Source organism: Bombus vancouverensis, chromosome 12, assembly GCF_051014615.1.
Source record: "Bombus vancouverensis nearcticus chromosome 12, iyBomVanc1_principal, whole genome shotgun sequence".
Taxonomy (NCBI): Eukaryota; Metazoa; Arthropoda; class Insecta; order Hymenoptera; family Apidae; genus Bombus; species Bombus vancouverensis.
In genome coordinates, this window is record NC_134922.1 from 4,289,747 (window position 1) to 4,310,537 (window position 20,791).

The 20,791-nt window shown below is 32.8% G+C and overlaps 4 protein-coding genes and 1 long non-coding RNA gene across 8 annotated transcripts; 3 read left to right on the forward strand and 2 right to left on the reverse strand.

Moving 5' to 3' along the window:
- The first annotated feature begins 561 nt into the window (after positions 1-561).
- Positions 562-2,423, forward strand: Det (baculoviral IAP repeat containing deterin). Its single transcript, XM_033341870.2, has 4 exons — positions 562-705; positions 848-1,051; positions 1,123-1,243; positions 1,326-2,423. Exons 1-4 carry the CDS (start codon positions 692-694, stop codon positions 1,437-1,439), a joined length of 453 nt encoding a protein of 150 aa, XP_033197761.1. The 5' UTR covers positions 562-691; the 3' UTR covers positions 1,440-2,423.
- LOC117160836 (uncharacterized) lies at positions 2,057-2,607 on the reverse strand. The gene is made up of 2 exons (XR_004464897.2): positions 2,467-2,607; positions 2,057-2,369 (listed from the first exon to the last, which is right to left on the reverse strand). It is a non-coding gene; the product is annotated as an uncharacterized LOC117160836 (long non-coding RNA).
- On the forward strand, positions 2,591-9,345 carry LOC117160831 (putative inorganic phosphate cotransporter). Of its 2 annotated transcripts, XR_013059725.1 has the most exons (5): positions 2,591-2,869; positions 5,393-5,628; positions 6,198-7,095; positions 7,762-8,563; positions 8,649-9,345. XR_013059725.1 is itself a non-coding variant. In XM_033341865.2 (4 exons), the coding sequence occupies exons 1-4, from the start codon at positions 2,845-2,847 to the stop codon at positions 8,115-8,117; spliced, it is 1,515 nt and encodes a 504-aa protein (XP_033197756.2). In that variant the 5' UTR covers positions 2,591-2,844; the 3' UTR covers positions 8,118-9,345. The 2 variants fall into 2 exon arrangements, 1 of the variants encoding a protein (XP_033197756.2); XM_033341865.2 differs by having other exon boundaries at positions 7,762-9,345.
- A 1,328-nt stretch (positions 9,346-10,673) lies between these two features.
- Ire1 (serine/threonine-protein kinase/endoribonuclease Ire1) lies at positions 10,674-15,530 on the reverse strand. Of its 2 annotated transcripts, none has more exons than XM_033341853.2 (13): positions 14,929-15,530; positions 14,721-14,850; positions 14,602-14,644; positions 14,139-14,518; positions 13,838-14,057; positions 13,512-13,741; positions 13,085-13,422; positions 12,775-12,935; positions 12,399-12,685; positions 12,005-12,301; positions 11,692-11,867; positions 11,383-11,574; positions 10,674-11,296 (listed from the first exon to the last, which is right to left on the reverse strand). In XM_033341853.2, exons 1-13 carry the CDS (start codon positions 15,040-15,042, stop codon positions 10,922-10,924), a joined length of 2,943 nt encoding a protein of 980 aa, XP_033197744.1. In that variant the 5' UTR covers positions 15,043-15,530; the 3' UTR covers positions 10,674-10,921. The 2 variants fall into 2 exon arrangements, with proteins under 2 accessions (XP_033197744.1, XP_033197745.1); XM_033341854.2 differs by having other exon boundaries at positions 14,708-14,850.
- Positions 15,531-15,595: 65 nt separating this feature from the next.
- LOC117160824 (uncharacterized) lies at positions 15,596-20,709 on the forward strand. 2 transcript variants are annotated; one of them, XM_076623359.1, is made up of 5 exons: positions 15,596-15,727; positions 16,242-16,373; positions 16,493-19,484; positions 19,593-19,665; positions 19,761-20,709. In XM_076623359.1, exons 2-5 carry the CDS (start codon positions 16,325-16,327, stop codon positions 20,091-20,093), a joined length of 3,447 nt encoding a protein of 1,148 aa, XP_076479474.1. In that variant the 5' UTR covers positions 15,596-15,727; positions 16,242-16,324; the 3' UTR covers positions 20,094-20,709. The 2 variants fall into 2 exon arrangements, with proteins under 2 accessions (XP_076479474.1, XP_033197743.2); XM_033341852.2 differs by lacking the exon at positions 15,596-15,727 and having other exon boundaries at positions 15,738-16,373.
- Positions 20,710-20,791: the final 82 nt, after the last annotated feature.

Sequence of the window (20,791 nt, forward strand, 5' to 3'; positions counted from 1 at the left end):
CAAGAATAAAAATAAAAATGTAACATAATAATCATAGCATTAACAATTTCGAAGATGAAACTATTTATTGGAAAAAAGATCACCCTCTTCGGTACGGCGCTCATCCGTCGCGTAATGGTACTTGACGTAAATATTTTTATTAGTTGCCTCGTATATTTATTATTGACATTAGTCGATAGACGACCGTGGGGATGTATGTATTCGGTGGTTATCGAGCATAGACAGCGCTCGTACCGAAAAGGTTAAGAACATAGTAATAACATCTACATACTATATACTACATATTATATACTATATACATAATTTCTCATACATAGATTCTCATAGAATCAATGGTTCATTCAAGAAGGAAATATATATCATAGTATTTTATTTATAATAATAATTTGTCATTCTATAATTACATTAGATTTAGACCTATACTAATTGAATCTTATTTATACTGAATCGATGAAATCTCATATGACGTAAAAACAGATTCAAAATCATAAGATACAAAAATGCATATGCAGATTCACAGTACTTATACGACTTGCATACATATTCATGTACTTCGCTGCGTAGGATATCATAGATTATGACGTAAAGAAGGCATAGATCGCAGCACTTATGATGTGTTTATGTGGACCGCGGTGGATTTTAACGTAACGTATCTTGCTTGAAAATAAAAATTCTCGTATTTTATACAATTATGGATTTACTACCGTAAGCATCATTTTATATTATTTTACTCTCTACTTATAATAATAATTGACGATATTGTTACGATAATCTATATCACTTAATTCTCAGTATAAAGATCAAATATGCAGTATAACCTAAATTAGCTATATGTTCGCCTGTTTAGAGAGCACGATTCAATGTTTTGGAAAATTGGTAGATTAAAGACGTTCGAAGATTGGCCGTTTCAGTCCTCTGATAATTCATGTAATCCTGAGAAAATGGCTGCTGCTGGTTTTTTTGCTGTAGGTGGTAAGGAAGAACCTGACTTGGTTGAATGTTTTATTTGCTCCAAACAACTTGATGGCTGGGATCCTGATGATGATCCATGGTATGTATTGGAATGATTTTATTAATTTAGTATTAATGCCAACTATGTAACTTAATTCCAATTACTTTCAGGAACGAACATGTAAAACATCATTCAGAATGTTTCTTTATCAGTTTGGGAAAACCTGATGAGACTTCATGGACTGTGTATGAGTTATTTGATTTGTTCAAAAAATATACAGTAAAAGAATGCGTAAGTATTACTTTATGAAATGAATTAATTACTTATAGATATAATGGAAAATATAGAGGATCTATGTATATAAATTTTATAGACACGTGAGTTGGACAAAGCTATAGCTAAGGCAAAAGAAGAAAGTATTCGACTAGTACATGAAATACCTCACATTTATAAAGGATTAAGAAAGAACTCTAAATATCAGAGTTAAGATTTTGGTAAAGTAATCCAAGATTGGTTATGTGCATAGTTCTATTTATACAACTATGACTTCATTTTTTTATTCTCTAATAAAATTTGTCACTGAGAAAATAATACTATATCTTCCTTTTGATGAGAGTGTTTACTCCTGTTCCTTTCTTTCTTATTCTCTTGTATGTTTTTGTTTTCTGTTGTAAATTAAATAGTATACATAATACTGTGTTGTATACTCAAGAAAGAAGGAGATAATTCATTTGATAATGATCTAAGATTAGCAAAAGCAATAAAACTGAAGTGTAGAAGACATTGGGAACTTATCTTGTTAAAGCAATTTACAATGTCCATTCTTGTCAAACTTGTATAATTTTATCAGTGACATCTTAATTCCAATTTATTATCTAATTTTGATACGAAATATTAATGTTAAAAAGATAGACAACAACTGTTTAGTATACATATACGGATATTACGATATCGTAATCTCGTCTTTGAATTTAAGTAATTCTGCCGATGATCCGGTAATACGTCAAGAAAATTTTACGGTTTAGTTACTCGCTTATTAATTAAATTAAAATTAAACCTTTAATTTGTTCGGATTATGGATTCTGTTCAGAAAACTGGAATCTGTTTCAAGGAATTTTAATAAATAGGATAAATCAATCATGTTGTACAGAAAAGTTGTAAAGTAAGTACCTCATCCAATACATATACATCTAATTTTTCAAATGAAAATACGTGTTATTAAGATATAACCGCAAACGAAAGATGTTTTCTGTCTTCTTTTCTACTTTTTCTCTCTTCTTCTGTTTTACTTTTCCTCTCTTCTTCCCTCCTACCCTTATGCTTATAAGTGTGTTTCCTCTTTAATCGAAAGAATGCAATCAATCTATGTACTGGCTAATGCCTCTTACCTTCAACGTTCTTTCGACGAATCAAAGCACTTAATGTAGTTGATATTAAACAAGTAAAAAATATCAAAAATGGGTACATAATACGTTGCGTGTTATCATCCCCCCCCCCCCTAACATTAGACATACCTTCGTGTCAACTTTTACTAATACGCTTAGCGTCTTATCCACGTTTCCTTTCCCTTTTTGCGTTTAGTGAGGAGCACGTGTACGAGTATAAAATGAATTCGCACAGAGAGCATCGATTCAGTCAATCGTAACATGTAGTCGGGGTACGCATATATACCTCTTACCGTCTCTGTTCATAAACTTTCGTGATTTTCGTTGGCTAGATTTATCCTTTCGCTGCGCCGAGTATATAGACTAAAATAAGAACGCGATCGTATGTATTTTATTTGCCTTCGAATCGTTCATACAATTTATGTTTGATTTTCAAGCGTGTAATTTTTTATGTGTTTCTCATTCCGATCATAATCAATCGTCACAGAATATATTTTCGTTCGCACGATGCTGTCCACCTGCAAAATATGTTGTAAGTACCACCTGCATTTTGTAAATATGATATTATTTAATTTTCTACAAATCCGATCTCTCGTTGCAAGTAAGACGACCAAGTTTTTGTAGAAAAAATTACACGCACCGAGTACCACATTGTTATTTAAATGGTACAAAAATTCATTATTATTATTTCCCGTAATAAATTTCCACAATTTGTATCTCAAACTGGATATTAGTGGATTTTGCTTCATCTATTCGATAATTATTCGTTTCGTGAGATAGAATAAGAATTGAGATAGATTAAGAATGAGATAGAAGGAGAATAATCTTATGTGGGTAAATCAATTACATATGCGATAAAAGTTACGTAAATGATTTGTTGAAAAAAAAGTAATATTAATATTTCATGGTATCGTGGTAATAAATTTCTTCCTTAGCTTTGTAGCTTGACAATTAACGATCAACGAAATGTACATAAGCGATGTAGAGTTACCTATCATTACATACCTATCGATGCAGATTTCTTACATTTATGGTAGTTATTGCTTAATCAAATAATTTTTTACGCAGAAAAATGTCAACGTTATTTAGAGAAACATTGTGGGAAGTTCCGTGATCTGTAGTATTAGATGTGTGATGAAATCAGTAATAATAGTCTGTCGTTATCTTAGGTAATCTGTAACTAGGTGATGTATTTGAATTTTTATCGAGAATTCTTTGAATTCTTTTGCGCATGGTACAAAAAAGCATTTAAAAAAAACGATTGCTTTACCTTCAAAAGAAGAACGAAGCAAAGTAACGTAACGTGTAAAGTGAAGAGCGGAAAAGAACTAAAAAAATTCATGAATAAAGTTTTTGAACGTGACGTAAAAATAAAGGTGAAAAATACGAAAAATACCGTGTTCCGATTAAAGGGAGATTTTATATAACATTGACTGGTTTTATGTAGAACGGCAGCTGGAGAAGGTTGACCGAAGTAAGGAAAATAACTAATTCCACATATAAGACAGAATTATAGCAATTAAGATCATTTGTATCTACGAAATAAGCCGACAATCGCTTTGTCGTTATCTTTACGGCGAATCAGCGATTCTGTCTGCCGATATGATCATTATTGGTAGTTTTTGGCCTCTTATGTTTGGATTTTCCTTATATCGTGTCAGATAAGATAAACTCGTTGATGCTGCGTCTGGTGATATTTAAACAAAAACCCGAGTGACAAAAACTTATGCGATCGTTTGATTGTATCATGGATCAATAAGGAGTGATCATTAATGATTTAGGAGACACGTATCGCTTATATATCCTTTCAATTTTATCTTTTTTTTTATTTTTGTCAATTGCGCATAATTCATTATCATCTAAAAAAAATGTGATTTTTCCTTTTGATTCAATACATATAGTTACTTGATGCGAAACTGAAACCTACAAATAGAAAAATTTACGATATGAAGATGTCAATGATGCTTGAATAATGGTAGATACCAGAAAATAAGGAAAAATTCGTCTAACATCCTGATATTGTGACACAGAATACAATTTATTGTATACGTATATAGATATAGATATTCATACTATCCTCTTTAATTTAAAATGTTCTATTTACCATTTCGAAATTGAAGGGAACTGTAGTGTTATATATTATTTTCTTTGCACCGTTTTTGTTTCTCTTTTTAAAATATTTAGTCATTATTTCGTTACAGTCTGTATAATATAACTTTATTTAGAAAGTAAAAAAAATATGGGGACTTCAGATATTTCAACACATCTTGGAAAATGAAAAAATGTTAGACAGAACATTATAAGTAGGGAAAACGATATAGATAACGTCTACGTAACTACACAAGTAGCACTCTTCTCGTGGGTCTCGATATATTGCTGCAATATACAAATATTCTTTATCATCATCTTGTCGCCCAGCTTTTTATTAATCTTTTGGTTAGAGTTCTAATCTGACCATTGATAGAATTTAACCGCCTATTATTTCCTGGTTATGTTTCACTTCTTTTTTTCTTTCTCGACATTTACATTTTGATACATGATATGCTAATAACAGATGACCGCGAATGGAATTTCAATTCCTCTATTTGTAAAACATGTCGTCCGTAACTTTAGTCCCTTCAGATCATAATTACATAATTAAAAACAGATCACGAATTATCGTTACCGGAATCGCTAAATATCGGAGTATGACCTTTTGTTTCAAGGATATGTTCGTTTTCGAATTTCTCTCTCTCTCTCGCTCGCTCTTTCCTCTTCTTCCATTCCTCTCTTGTACTCCTTGTTGGTTCAACGTTTGCCGTTTACCTTTTCAATAAGCACAACTCGAAATCGAAATTATGCGCTATGCCGAAGTCAGTGATACGTGCAAGGAATCTGACCTTTACCTAGATAAGTTTGTACGGTTCGTTAGACAGCTGCCAATAGGGGAAAGGCTCCGCTGCTAATCGTCATTCCTTCCGCGCTGTTAACCTCGGGCTTTCTTCTTTGCGACATGACAGCGTGAGTTTATTTATCGACGCTATTACCAATAAGAGATATGTTTACATGCACACAGGTGGAAGAATACCGCAACGATGGATATTCGCAATAATGGGTTTTTTGGCGCTCTTTAACGCTTACGCGATGAGAGTCTGCTTGTCGATTACGATTACCGAGATGGTAGTTCCGATGCATGAGAATACGACACACTTCTATGACAATACTTGCCCGGTCAGGAATGAGAGTGGGAAAGGGGGTAACAATGGCACGCAATCGTACGCAAAACGGTATGAGTGGAGTGAGACGATGCAGGTAAAAACACACACGCGCATACGTGCATATGTACACTGCCTGTCATACGTATAAGTAGGCAGACACCTGTTGATATTTAATACAAATTGAATGCTTTTCACTGCTTTTAGTTTCTAATTATATTACTTTTTTTTAATCGCATTCAACTGCCAAAGTACTACTTCTACTACTACTTCTTTGGTAAAAACAATGCACATGTTATTCTCACTTTTGCTAGAGGTTCCAGTACTCTAAGCTTATTAGCAAGGTGTTTTTTGAGACAATCATTGTGGTATGCGCGTCTAAATTATGTTATTTTAAATCTGTTATTTCATTTGTATCAGATGTGCCTTATAACGTAAAATATTAAGTAAATTAAGATATTCTGGAGTTTTCCAATAAATTAAACAAATACTTTAGATTTCTAATACTTACGGCAGGCAGTGTATATGTGTATGTATATATATATGAATGATATATACTTACGATATCGAAAGAAAAAATATTGTAATAATTACGAATTGTACCTTATAGTACATATGTATTTCTATATGCACTTGTAATACACGTTTTTAATCTTCCTCGTTCAGGGTATTATCTTGTCGTCGTTTTACGTGGGCTATGTGATAACACATCTACCTGGAGGGATGTTGTCTGAAAAATTCGGTGGGAAATATTCCCTCGGTTTGGGTATATTGGCGACCGGCGTTTTCACGCTAATTACACCGCTCGTCGTAGAATATGGAGAAGCAATAGGTCTAATCATCGTACGCGTGTTAATGGGCCTCTGCGAAGGAACAACATTCCCGGCGTTAAACGCAATGCTGGCCCAATGGACACCACCTGAAGAAAGGTCCATGATCGGTTCGTTGGTATTCGCCGGTGCTCAACTCGGCACGGTATTTGCCAACTCTTTGTCCGGTCTCATTATTCATTACTCGGCGATAGGATGGCCGGCTGTGTTTTACGTATTCGGTAGTGTTGGAATTCTTTGGTTTTTGATATGGCTGGTAACGTGCTTCAATAATCCAGACACGCATCCATTTATATCCGAAAGAGAACGAAATTTTCTACAAGAAAGGATGCACGCGCATACGCATAAAAAACCACCTTCGGTTCCATGGAGACACCTTCTTAAATCTGTACCGCTTTGGGCACTAATAGCGGCACAAGTTGGTCATGATTGGGGCTTTTTCACCTTGGTCAATGACCTTCCGAAATATATGAGCAGCGTACTCAAGTATTCGATCAAAGACAATGGATTACTCTCCGCATTACCCTATTTAACTATGTGGATTTGTAGTGTAGTGACATCTTGTTTAGCCGACTGGATGATCACGAAAGGCCTAATGTCACGTACTAATGTACGTAAATTGGGTACTACCATTGCCTCGCTCGGACCAGGAGCATTCATCATAGGTGCATCTTATGCCGAATGTGACAGAACAACTGTTGTTATTATGTTTACCGTTGGTACGACATTAATGGGTATGTATACATATATACAATACGTTGGATAACAACAAAAACGGCTCTTATCAACATTTTTAATTTTTTAAATGATAACACATTCTAGTAACCAGAATTGAAACTCTCAATATTGTGCAATCGATATTACGGAAATCGGGCTTAAAAATATAATTTGTTCACGATTAATCTAATTAATCTAAAATTAACTAGAGATATGCGTAGAATAATTGAGCCGTTCAGAAACCACATTGATCAACTTTATAAATTGAAAAGTACGGAAAAATGGTGATTTTATAAATACTGCTTTTTAAATTTACCTCAAAACTTATTATTATTTATGTTATCTTTCAAAATTTGTTTCTTGAGAATTAAATATTAATCGTGTGTTTATATAATGAAATTAAGGGATTAGATACTGACAGATGAAATTAATCAGTTTGGTTCTCGAGATAATATACTGTATATGATGAATATTCACTGTAATATGATGAATATTTCGTTAATAAAAATTCAAATGTATCAAACAGGAATTTAAAATGTTAGAGTCCGCTTTTTTAGAAAAAGATAAACATGGAAAATGGTCGTTTTTGTTGTGAGCTCTTCAATTTCTTTCTTTCGACTTAATTTGGAAATTTCTATTCCCATTTTATTATAAACTCTATTTCTTTCTTTTTCCTACTCTAGGTACATTTTATCCAGGAATGAAGGTGAATGCTCTAGATCTCAGTCCAAACTATTCTGGCACCTTAATGGCTCTAGTGAATGGAATAGGCGCTTTTACCGGTATTTTGACACCGTATATCGTTAGTGAATTAACTCCGAATCAGACACTTGCCCAATGGAGACTCGTATTTTGGATTGTTTTTGTTGTTTTCGTCTTGACTAATCTGATTTTTGTACTGTATGCAAACGGAGAAGTTCAGTATTGGAACGATCCTGAATTTGTCAGAAGGGAAAGAGAAGAGAGACGGATGAAAATTGCAAACGAAAAAGGAGAAGTTGGTAAAACTAAAGAGCGATTGAAAATATTTTCGACTTAATGTAATTCGCGTAAAAATCAACACACGTCGATTTTTACAGCTTGAATAGAATATGCATGAGATACATATTAGATACATGCAGATAAGTTTTGTGCATTGTATACATAAGTGATTCGTTAAACTTAAACCATAAAACATGTATCCGTGTCGTTTATATTCATGACTATCTACCTTATTATACTCGCTAGATTTTCTATTAATTTAAAAAAAGTCATTCCGTCTACTCGTTTATGGAATGTATTAGACCTCTAAGTGTAATATAGTTCGTTTCTTTCTATAAACCGATATTTCTTATTAATGTTTCAGGAATGAAAACATTCTTTTCTTAAGCAAAATATCTTCCTTAATTATATTTTCTTTTATCACGCTTTATCAGATTATGCAATATTGAATATAATGTATAACAAAGGGATATCATAAACAGAAAAAGAACAAGAGAAAATATGGTGAGGGAACGAAATTTTGTACAGCCTTAATAGTATTTCAAATTTTTCGGTAGTTAATATCTTTCCTTTCTCTTCTTCTGTCTAGTCCAAGTTCGAAACGAATGATAAGTCGAACAACTGTGTAGATACATTTACATCGAACACACGTTAACGAGCGAGAATGAAAGACACATCTGGCTATTATGTTACATTGACGTGTTCTCGCGACTAACGAGATTCAGTGTACCTGAAAAATATTTTGTAACTACGTGTGTTAAAGTAAGTGTGTACATCGTTAAATATTGTTTCTAAAATAAATGAGAAGATGATGAAAAACTATACATATAGATATATATATATATATGATTGTTTAAAATAAAACGTGTGCGTATACACTTATACATATATGAATGACAACATATATATTATGAATAGGAGTATAAAACATATGACATGTACGGCAAATATTGGCATAAACTTCTACATTTGTCTCTTTATTGCGACGTGAAAAAATAAATGTATTTTTTGATTGTTATTATTTACTATTCATAATTATGATTCGAAAAATTCTATCACAAATCGCGTATCCCTCATTTGCTGCAACGATGATATGACATAACTTAAAACTAAGATTTACCGTTTTGTATAAGCAAGTAGTAATAGCAGGTAATAATATTTTATCACATATTACACACCACTCGTTTAGTACAGCAATGATACGACGTAACTCAAAAATGAGATTGAACGTTTTATGTAATCAAGAATCTTTCTTTCTATACCAATAAACTAGTAATATTTTATCATATCAGACATTTACTACAGCAATGATACACCACAACTAACAATAAGTAATAAAGTTGAACACTTTACGTAAACAAAAGCCGTTTTTTTTATACCATTGAGGTAATATTTTTTATATCGAAAACAAATTTTGTCCTGTTTTTCTTTTTATAGCAAATGAGCAAATATTACATAAACAGTTGACAAATTTTGTACATATTTAGGTATGCTATATATGGACCGTTTATTTTGAAAGTGATGTGTCCATTTTGGTAAAAAAATGAGATATCACATAATTTGTGATTAATTTAGTTTAAACTTTTTATTTATAACTAGTTAATATTAAACATCTTAAAAAATGCCAATGCTTACAAATGCAAATGCGTTCAATTTAAAATTGGCCAATAAAAGAAATTGCATAGCGATTAATTATGAAAGTGGTGTAAGTCCAATTTCCATAGACATAGGTGGCGGGGTAGTACGAAAAAATAATTTTTTGTACGCACCACAGGATTATTATGATGTTATAAAACAATGTAGACAAAATAAAAGATTTATTTTACACGAAATGAAACGAGAGAATTTCATTTCAACAAAAAATCTACAAAACGCAATTCAAAAACGAGTAAAAAAAAAAAATAACGGAGAAAAGATAAACTGACTGAAAATATATTGGATATGTATACTCTTATGTATGTATGTATACTGTTTTATATAAAACATCGATGGAGGACACAGACTTTAAGACATTAGATTTATCACCTACATTTCAGGGAAAACCGCTAAAATTTGAAAGAACCGCCCTGACGCCTTTGTATAACGATGCCAGACCTATTACATACGAAAAATATAAGGATATGGAGCAGTTATTACCTTATATACCTCCTGTGCATCATGAATATTTCAAAACACTACAACATAAAAAACATAAATAAATAATATCAATATTTTATGTTAAGTTTAACAGTATATAAATATAATTAACGTCCAAAATAAAAAATATTACTCCTATTATGTTATTATTTATAAACAAAATAGGATTCATACAAAATATATTTTAAGTGATATTTAATTTTTCACAATTGAAATTAAATGATTTTTACAATTGACTAATTATGAAAATGGTGTAAGTCCATTGATAGCCTATAAATAAATATTATTTTAGTTAAATTCGCCTAAAAGAAATTTATATAATCAAATTACATATTGATAAATTAGTAAAAATATTTCCAGACTTGACATAATCTATATTTTTGAATTGACTAATATGCTAACCTCTAATTTTCTCGAAACAACCAAAAAATGGACTGCACCACTTTCAAAATAAACGATCTATATTTAACACGATGAATTCTTTCTGTCTTTTTTTATTTTCCTCTTTTTTTACAAATATTCTTTACTAGTATCGCATTATTTACAAATATTTTCAATTTTTTGCACCGATTAGTGAGTTAGTTGACCTTTTTTAAAAAATCTACTGATAATTGCAGTGTCGTTACTTGAGCGCATTTCTGAAAAGGTACGTTCATCTCTTCGCTAATGAAGTACATATATACATCATGTTGATAAAATAACATAAAACCACAACTCATTGATTCTCTAATTCGAAGGTAAGGTCCAAGCAACTGGTATTTCTAGTTTTTTCTTTTCGTGTTTTCTTCGTTGACCACGACATCTTGCTCTATTCGGACTCCAATCTATATTATCTTGGACTTTCCAGGGACTTGACGTTATCATGTAATCTGTCGGTCGCGTATTTTGTATCTGTAAAGATTCTGTTTCACAAGTATTTGCGAATATGTAATCAGCGTGGTAATATCCCCTTAATGTTGGCTCTTCGCGGAAACCTTGCATAGCACACCATACGTGCGAAAGTAAAGTGGGAAATCTAGAGAGCCAATAATCGGTAAACTTGTCGGGGATATACCCAAGGCTTTCTTGGGCTTGCGGACTCAATTCTCTATAGTGATGTTTCTACAACAAATCATTGGAACCATTAACGAAAAATAAAATTCAAACGTCATTCTCTCGATCTTTACAATTTATGTTTGTACTCGAACCTTGTTTCGTAATGCCCTTAGTAAATCTCGAACACTTTCGCCACGATAACTTCTATACTTTCGTAGATCAGTTGCAACTTCTATGTCAATAATTAATCTCCAATCTCCTTGTAACACTCGCATGCTATTAGATTCCAGTGCAATTAAGGCCGGACTGTCGATCTGGTCTTTTTCCACTCGATCGCTCACATCCTAATTCACAAATTAAAAGGAATTGGAAAGGATGAATTTCATCCTTGATAATAGTTAATAGGAAATAGCTAAAATAATCTAAATACAAGAAGGTATGAAATAATATAAATAGAGCACCTGAAAAAATGCAAGAATTGTAGCAGGTTCCCAAAATATTGGATGATCATGGACCGCCATTACAGGTGGTCTTTCCGATGGATTACTTGCGATCATTGCTTTTATAAGCACTAACGCCAACTCTTTGTCATTCTGGGAAATTCCATCATGAAGTGCCATTAAATCACTTTCTCCGCCTATGATATATCGAATTTGCTCATTGTCAGAAATAGAAATCGAAAAAGAAAAGAGAAAGAATGAAGATGCAGTTTTATCCGCACTCAATAAAATAAACAAAAGTTGGAAATAAGCGAAGTACTATGTATATTCTTACAAAGAATATTAGCTTGCCGCCGTAATGGATCTCCAAATGGATGCTTTCCATCAGAAAGAACATAATAAAACACACAGCCAAGAGAAAAGATATCTACGGCGCAAGTAGTTCTGTTCCCATTTAACATTTCTGGTGCAATCCAACCATCGGTTCCTGTTACACCTGATCTACGCGAAAAGGACACGCGACCCAATTGAAGTTTCTTACATAAACCAAAATCCGATATCATAGCTCTTACTTCTCCGCGTGGTCCTGGGACCGATAATAACACATTGTGAGGTTTGATGTCTCTGTGCACTGTCGTTCAAAAGGAAAAACAGAAAGTTGTTAAAAAGACAATACTGATATAGATATATTTAGTGTTTTAGCGATCACAGGGAAACCTAAAACTTACCTATGTCAAGAAGATGGAGATGGGCTAATCCTGATGTAGCCTGTCGCAGAATGCTTTTCGCGGATATTTTTCGTTTATCGTACTTTCCCGCCACATAATCTTGCAAAGTCGCTTCAGCTAATTCTAATGCAATATATCTGAACATCCTATCTTGCTCAGTGCAAAAGTATCGCACAACATTTGCATGCGCATCCGATTCTCTGAGCAGTGTTACTTCCCGGTCGGCAAATGTAAAGCAATCTGGTAACAAACGCTTTACAGCTACAGAGCGTCCATCGAAACTACCTCTGAAAATATGTATAAAATTCCAATGTCATATATTTTGTATAGCTTAATTAAAACAGTGAGAAAGCATACTATCTTTCTTCTATATTACCTATATACAAAAGTTCCCTCGCACCCCTTGCCTAAAACTTGTCCAGTATCGAAAGTTATCTTGCCAACTTTGACTACTCCCTCACCTATATCCTCAGGAACTACGAGTGTGTTTAGTCGCATTCCATAATAATCATTGGTACTACTATTTTCCCGAGAACCCTGTGATAAAAAATTGTCGATCGTTTAGAAATTCCAATGACGTAAACTAGCTGCTTTTTAGAGATATAGATAGAACTAATACACTAATAGCAAAGGAAAACTAAATATAATGAAAAACAAATGTACACCAATGCAAAGAAAAAACATACCTGAGAAAGTTGTTGAAACTCCTTAAATTGTGCGTTAAAGTACCAGAACATTGCTAGTATACATCCCAGCAATACGACTAACGTTAATTTTAATCCTTTATTTTCTTGCTGACTGAGCCAATTCTTGCCCATTATATAAGTATTCTGCATCAACTCACGCCACGATCCATTATTTCCATTGTTGTTAAATTTATCATCATTTTGTAAGCTGAACAATGATTGTTTTGTGGAATTGAAATATTGCAAAGGTAATGTTTCGATGACAGGATCGGACCGACCAGTAATTTGAAGTGGTTGTTGATCCTGCAATTTATATTCAGCTGGTATTTCGTAGTGACCTGTTCTCCAAATAAGTTCACAAAATTCAGTTAGTAAATAATATTAGTATTAATTAAAGTAATCAATTATTTTTAATCATTACCATTACCTAGTGTTATGACTGCCTGATATCCAGTCTGAGCAATAAAGTCAGTATTGTCAAAATATGAATTAGACAGAGAAACATTTCCATTGTCGTTTTTTGCTAATTGTGGAACTGATAATGGACCTTCAAGTAGCAACTGACCAATATTACTCGATATTGTGGCTGTTGTTGAATCTACAAGAGATGGTAAGGCATACAGTCCGTGTCTATGTTGGCCAATATATAATGTTGGACTGTGAAAAGAGAACAGGTATTGTGAATTAATTTCACATAAAACAATAACGATGAATACCTGAATCAAGCAATTTATAAAAGTATCAATTACTAACAATAATTGAATGTCGCTCGGTTTGTTTGCAAAACGTTTTAGAAGAAGATTCAAAGTTTGATCTGCAACACTAGTAAAAGGAACTGTTAACAAGCCATCTTCCCTTACGATGTACACTGCTATCACTGGACTCTGTACATCCAGCTCCCACAGAATTATTCCTAATCTTCTATCTACAGTAACAATCCGTCCAGTCGAACTTGTCGCAAAATGAACCAGATCTATAAAATAAAATTGCTATTGCATTCATGGTAATATATCATATAACAAAGCAATATGTAAAAGTTATATATTGGTCAAACCATAATTTTCTATTCCTTCAGGTTCCATTTTTGTAGCGGTGTAATCATAAAACGTAACATTCCACTTTCGATTCTTTTGCTTGCTATCCACCATCATGATATTATATTCTGTACGTCCCATAAATACAACATTCTGCATTTCTAGAGGACAAGTATTTTTAACTTCATCAAATCCTAGTAGTTGCTTCCTTTCACCAGTTCTAGGATCAATGCCAAACCAAGTATCAATCTTTCTACCAGTATATAATATTCCATCGCTGCTACGACAAGGACTATTAGTCACAAGTTGTGGAATGGTGAATGGCAGCTTTTTTAGAGCTTCAGTTTCTGCCCCAAATATATACAAAGAACCATCCTTTGGATCTGGTAAAAACATAGGCCTGAAACAAGCACAGAACTTAATAATAATAATTGAGTTATGACTACAACAATACTTTCACAAAATAAATTCTAATATACTCACATGGAAGTCCTGCCAAGATCAACTGGTACCTTGACAATTGGTTCTGCAACAAATGCTTAAAAATGGTTATACTAGTTTGGTAAAAGCTAGATCCTATGAATTATACCTATTAACAATACCATCGCTTTGTCGCCAGAGCACATTCCCAGAGCGTTGTTTTATACCAACCAAGGAACCATCTAATGTAGAAAATATTAAGAGAGGATCATCTTGCTCTGGTATTAATTCCGTATCCCTCTTTTGTTTATACTACAAAAAGTTCATCTTAAATTTATAGAGGAAACTTTTTAATTATGTACATTAGAAGAACCAAAAAAATCAACATACTTCTCCCTCAGAGGTCTTAAAATAATCCGATTTCTGTGATCTTTCAGTTTGACCACAGACATTCTCAATGAAAAGTCCAATGGTCAAAAAGATTAGTACAAGCCCAAATCGCATGATTTGTATTTTATGTAATTAGTTGTTTATATGTTAACCAAAATAAATAGGTGTTTTAAAAGCAATAAACTATATCTATAAAATGGTACGATATTCTAATTTTACATCCCTCTCTATAACAAACGACGACTTTTTTCGTCATCTCGTCCAAGTGTTTTCGTAATTTTCGAAAATCTCTCCTAAATACCCATCGTCAAATGTGTCTGTTACAAAATACTTTGTCTTCCTTTTGCTTCATATATACTTAATATTACATACATATTGAGTATCGTGATATAAATTTAATGACTTTTTAAAAAACCGATAGAAGTTTGTTTTCACAGTTAACATTGCTATTCGCGTAGGTACTACTAAGTACGTATACGTTGAAAGATAATCATAAACTAAAATCTCACATGGTATATATCTTAACAAAAATAAAATGCATAATTTTTGTTATACACAGCTTGTTTACTTTCAAAACTGATGTATTATAGATAGAATTAAATAATTTAATGACTCATCACGATTAATAGGGAATTTTAAGAGTAAGAAGAAAACGTATAATATTAAAATATTTGAGACGCAGCAGATAACTCAGTGATTCGCGCATACATCCAAAGTATACATAGATAACGTCATGGACACGTGGCTCATGTGCATCGCGTATGCCAAAGTATTGTATTGTCAATACAATGCACTAATTGTAAGTATGTTTAATAATAAGCACGAAACATTAGTAATTTGTAATTGACTCTATTGCATAATCTTAACGCTCGACTCACAACTCAACTGTCTTAATTTTTGGTTAATTTTGACATTTATAGTATATACTGTAAATATTTTATGTAAACGTAGCAAAGCGTATATGGTGGAAATATAGGTTTAATAAAATGAGACAAGTAGTAAATATCAGTGGAAAAAATATGAATAATTTTGGACAAAGTATTAACTTTAAGGCAGTGCGTACAAAGTAAAATTTGTATACATTTGAGATATTATTATTAAACATTGATGTTAGTGTGAATACAGTATCAATATGTGCATATATGTACATATATATATTTATATATAAGTGCACATATTTGGATCACACGAATCCAAAAGTTGGGTGTTGAAAATAAACGCGCAAATGTTTCTCCGATTATGTTTATCATAAGAAAAGATTAAAGTGATAGTAAGAGATTAATAAGAAATGATAAAATGATTATCGTTCTAAGCAATAACGTAGTCGACATTCGTGATGATGTACGTTAAAGGATGTTTATGAATCGGCTGATTATCGAACCAATTCGCTTCGACCATGAGTGCTAAACACAGCCCGAGAAAAATAACACTGGCAATGATAAAAGGTGAGACTAATTTAGATAGATAGGTAAAATCCGATAAATAAGTATCTATTTTACAGAGTTAACGTAATAGCGATATGACAAAAGGTACTTGATCGATCGTTTGTTTCTCTTTCGGCAAGGTAAACCTATTGCAACTTCAGTTCCTGTAATTCATTACCATGCTAGTGACGATGAATTGGAAGAAATATATCCTAGCACAGACGAAGAGAAGCGATTAACACCTGAATGCGAAAAGATCTCGTCCAAAGTAACTTCTACTCCATCGAGATGCATTCACGAGTCGGATATTTCCGAAAACAACTCGGAAACCCGTTCTGTCAGTGCGGAAAATATTTTGCTAGAAGGTACGCCGCCATCCCTGGATCCATGGAAAGTATTCTCCGATATTAAAGGAAAAATAACCAAGACATTTGAGGAAAAACTGTCTGAAATAAAAAGTGACAAACGGAAACGACGTCATTCCAAAGCAGAAAGCTCAAGTGTCAGTGATTTAGAGGATCAAGGCTGTGTTACACCTAGCGATGAAAAGGTGGATGATATTCGTAAAAGAGGCAATGCAGCCAGATACGTAGGTTTTTCTGGAGTAAAAACTGGCTTAAAAGACAAAAGTTTACAGGATGAGTGTGTTGAGAGTGGCATTGAAGCTTCTGAATTTCCACAAAACATCAGCGAAGATGTTCCTTCCTCTTCAATAAATGATTCATCAAATTCAGAGCCACCTAGTAGTAACAATAATTATAACATTTTCCCACAACAGACCTATACAAGCTCAGTAACATTTTCAAAGAAAATAGATTTCAAAACTGTGTTTTTACAATTGATTAAACAATTAATTTGCCAAGCAACATATAAATCTATTGCTGTTCTCATTGCTATTTCCTGCATTTATTACGTTATTCCATTAGCAGAGTATTTACTGGGATTTATGATGGGTGTTTTTGTAACTGTTACCTTCTATGACATAGTAACAAAATTGAAGAAGATTTTAACCACTTTGCCAGATGAAGAATGCCTTTCTAGTCAGCCAATACATGTTTTAGAGATTCCAGCTGTAGAGGAACATGCTGTGGTTGAAAGATATCAAGGTTGGTTAAATGAATTGCCTTATAATTATGAACCGAATAATTATCACGTGGCACGCACAAAGTCTGTTTTCTTCAGAATGGAGGAAAATATTTTGCGTATTCTGGAAACCAGGATAAAAGTTCCAAAGAAAGCTGTCTGGGATGAGCCTAAACATAAATTAAAATTCATTAAAAAGAGAGCTTATAATTTAACTGGAGCAAAGATAGAACTTCTTCCCCACGGGCTTGCCAGAAGAAGAAGATGGAGTAAAAAATATCCGATTTGTATAGCCCTTGAAAAGGAAGCATTAATTTGTAATGTAATTTTGAAAAGTACAACCAATGATGAATATTCGATAAATAGTTATCACAAAATGGACCTAAAAGAAAAAGTCAAATATAAATTTGATAAGAAATATACAAAAAAATTAGATGGAGAAACACAAGATGAGAATGAAATTTTGTTTGTCAATATGGAGAATGAGGAGCCAATAGTAAAACAAGAATTTTGTGAGTTTGTGGAAGTGGAAGATACCGATGAAGACGACGATGACAATAAAAATTATAATTATGATTCAGTTAGTGATTATCTTGACAACGAATACGAAGAATGTTTTGTAGAGAATGAAGAAACAGAAATTTATATGGAAGAGAAGTTGAAAAAGAAGGATGAAGACTACAAGGAACAACAGAAAGAGGAGGATAAAATAAGAAGAGACTTGAAAAAGAGTTACACTAGTACTAATAAAAAAAAAAAGAAACGAAAAGATATATCAAGCGAGATAAAAACTTGTAAGAAATCAATTGTAAAAACATGGAGTGAAAAAGAAGAAGAGTGGGAAGAGGAAAAGCAGAGTAGAAAAGAAGAACAACAGAAGAGCACACAAAGAAAGGAAATGAGGCAGAATGAGATGAAAGAAGAAGATGATGAAGAGGAGGAAGAGGAAGAGGAAGAGGAAGGGAAGAAAATAACAGTAAAAGTAGGAGGAGAAAGAGATTATGAAAAGAAAGTAAAGAATGGACGGAAAGAAGGACAAGATTTAGAAAAATCAGAAGAAGAAAAAGCACAGATGGTAATTGATGACTATGGTAGTTATTATTATAATAAAGTACACAAGAAAAGAAATAAGAAAAAAGAGGAGGAAGAGGAGGAGGAGGTGGAGGAGGAGGAGGAAGAGGAAGAAGAGGAGGAGGAAGATGAAGAGGAAGAAGAGGGGAGGGATGGGAAGGGGGATGAGGGAGGAGAACACCATAATAATGGTGAACAAAAAAATAAATTAAAAATATTTATTTTTGCCAGAACTGATCGTGAAAAAGAAGATTGGTACAGACGTTTAATTTTAGCTGCATCTCGATCCGTTAAAAAAAATGATTCATTACTGTTTGCGATTGATACGTCGTCCACTATACCTAATACTCAATCAACGCAACATAAAATCAACGCAGAATCAAAAAGCTCTCTTTCAGCTAGTAATTCACACGAAACCATACCTGAGCTTAATTATAACGCTTATATGGCAAAATACTTGGATAGTAGCTGTTCGCCAATGTCAGAAGGTGCAATTTCCACATCTGCTGAAAACTCACTTTGGATTAATTGTCTAATAGCTCGTATACTTTTCGACGTACGCAAGTGTCCTGAAACTATACATCTTATACAGGATAAAATACAACGCAAGTTATCCAACATAAAACTACCATATTTTATGGAGTGCCTTTTGGTTTCAGAGGTAGCAATAGGTCAAGGATCTCCTGTTATTCACAATGTAACAAAACCAGTAATTAACGAAAGAGGTCTCTGGCTTAATTTAGATATAACATATAAAGGATCCTTGACTATGACTGTTGAAACAAAATTGAATTTAATGAAATTGACAAGAACTGGATCAGTTCCTGATGATACGATTATTTCAACAAAAAAATCAAACGAAGTAATAACTAGATCACCAATTTTCGATAGCGATGTAGAAGATACGCCAGAAACGTCTACAGAAGACGATTGTGATAATTCTGGAACACAATCGTACAATATGTCCAAAGAAACAACGTAAGTTATAACAGTAATATCATTTTATCATTCATTTCCTTCTACGTCGATATCTTAATCTATCTGGTTTTTCTTTTCTCTCTTTCTTTCTTCGTTTGTTTTTTGCAGATCTACACAATCATCTGGAAGAAAATTTCTTAGTATGGTGGATAAAATAGCTGCAAATAAATATTTTCAGCATGTAAATATGTTTTGTTACATTTTCTAAAAATTTATTTAGTAACATTCAGATCAATATCTATTAATATTTGCTTTTTCATGTGTTCCAATTATCAGGCCACCGAACTGTCCTATGTTCGAAGGGCTATGGAAGGTGTTTCGAATACGGAGATTCGGTTGATGGTTACCGTTTCAAGTATTGAAGGTTGTCTATCATTAAACATTCCACCAGCACCGTCCGATCGTTTATGGTACGGTTTTAAGCCTGTACCGAAAGTGAGTCTTACCGTAAAACCCGCGGTTGGTGAGAGAACAGTTAATATCGTTTACATAACAAAATGGATAGAAACTAAGTTACTCAGGGAATTTGAAAAACTGGTTGTTTTGCCAAATATGGACGATCTCATTTTACCATTATGTCCTAATTATCCTTATACAACAATACGATAATCGCATAATAAATGAAAAATTCTGATTGTCGTATCGTATTGTACATAATCCATTGATAAATGAACTACCGTGTAGAATATCCATATCTGATTCATAATTGCAATGTATATTCGACCAGCAAATGACAAATATATTATCGTTGCAAAATTTCGCGTGTATGCGCTTCTCAATAGTATTGCTGTTGCAATATATTCTTCTTATATGTGCATTATAACTTATAAACAAACTTGACGACAAAAGAATTACGATGAAATAGAAAAGAGATGATGAAACGCTTGTAATTATTCCAAAGCAACGAATTTGAATTAAGAACAAATTGAATGAAGAATTAAGAACAGACTAATAACAACTAAAGTTGTATTAAATACGTCCTAGTAAATGGTGATCAATTTTTATTTCTCAAGCATTGTTTCTTGCACACCATATGAAAATATTGATTCGTAATTTTTTAATTTTACATAAATTTTCAATATGTCAATTTTTGATCGTTTCTTTGGGACCATGTATCGTGTTATTCCTTCACTTTGGCAATGTGTAAAACTTACATCGTGTAAAACAAAAAGGGCTTAATACGTATTATTTGTGATAATAATAATAATAATATTAATAACAACAGTGTCTCAACGACATCAACGATTATTTTTGCATCAATGGTATCGATGATTGAGAAGTAATATAACTCAATATAAATCTAACGA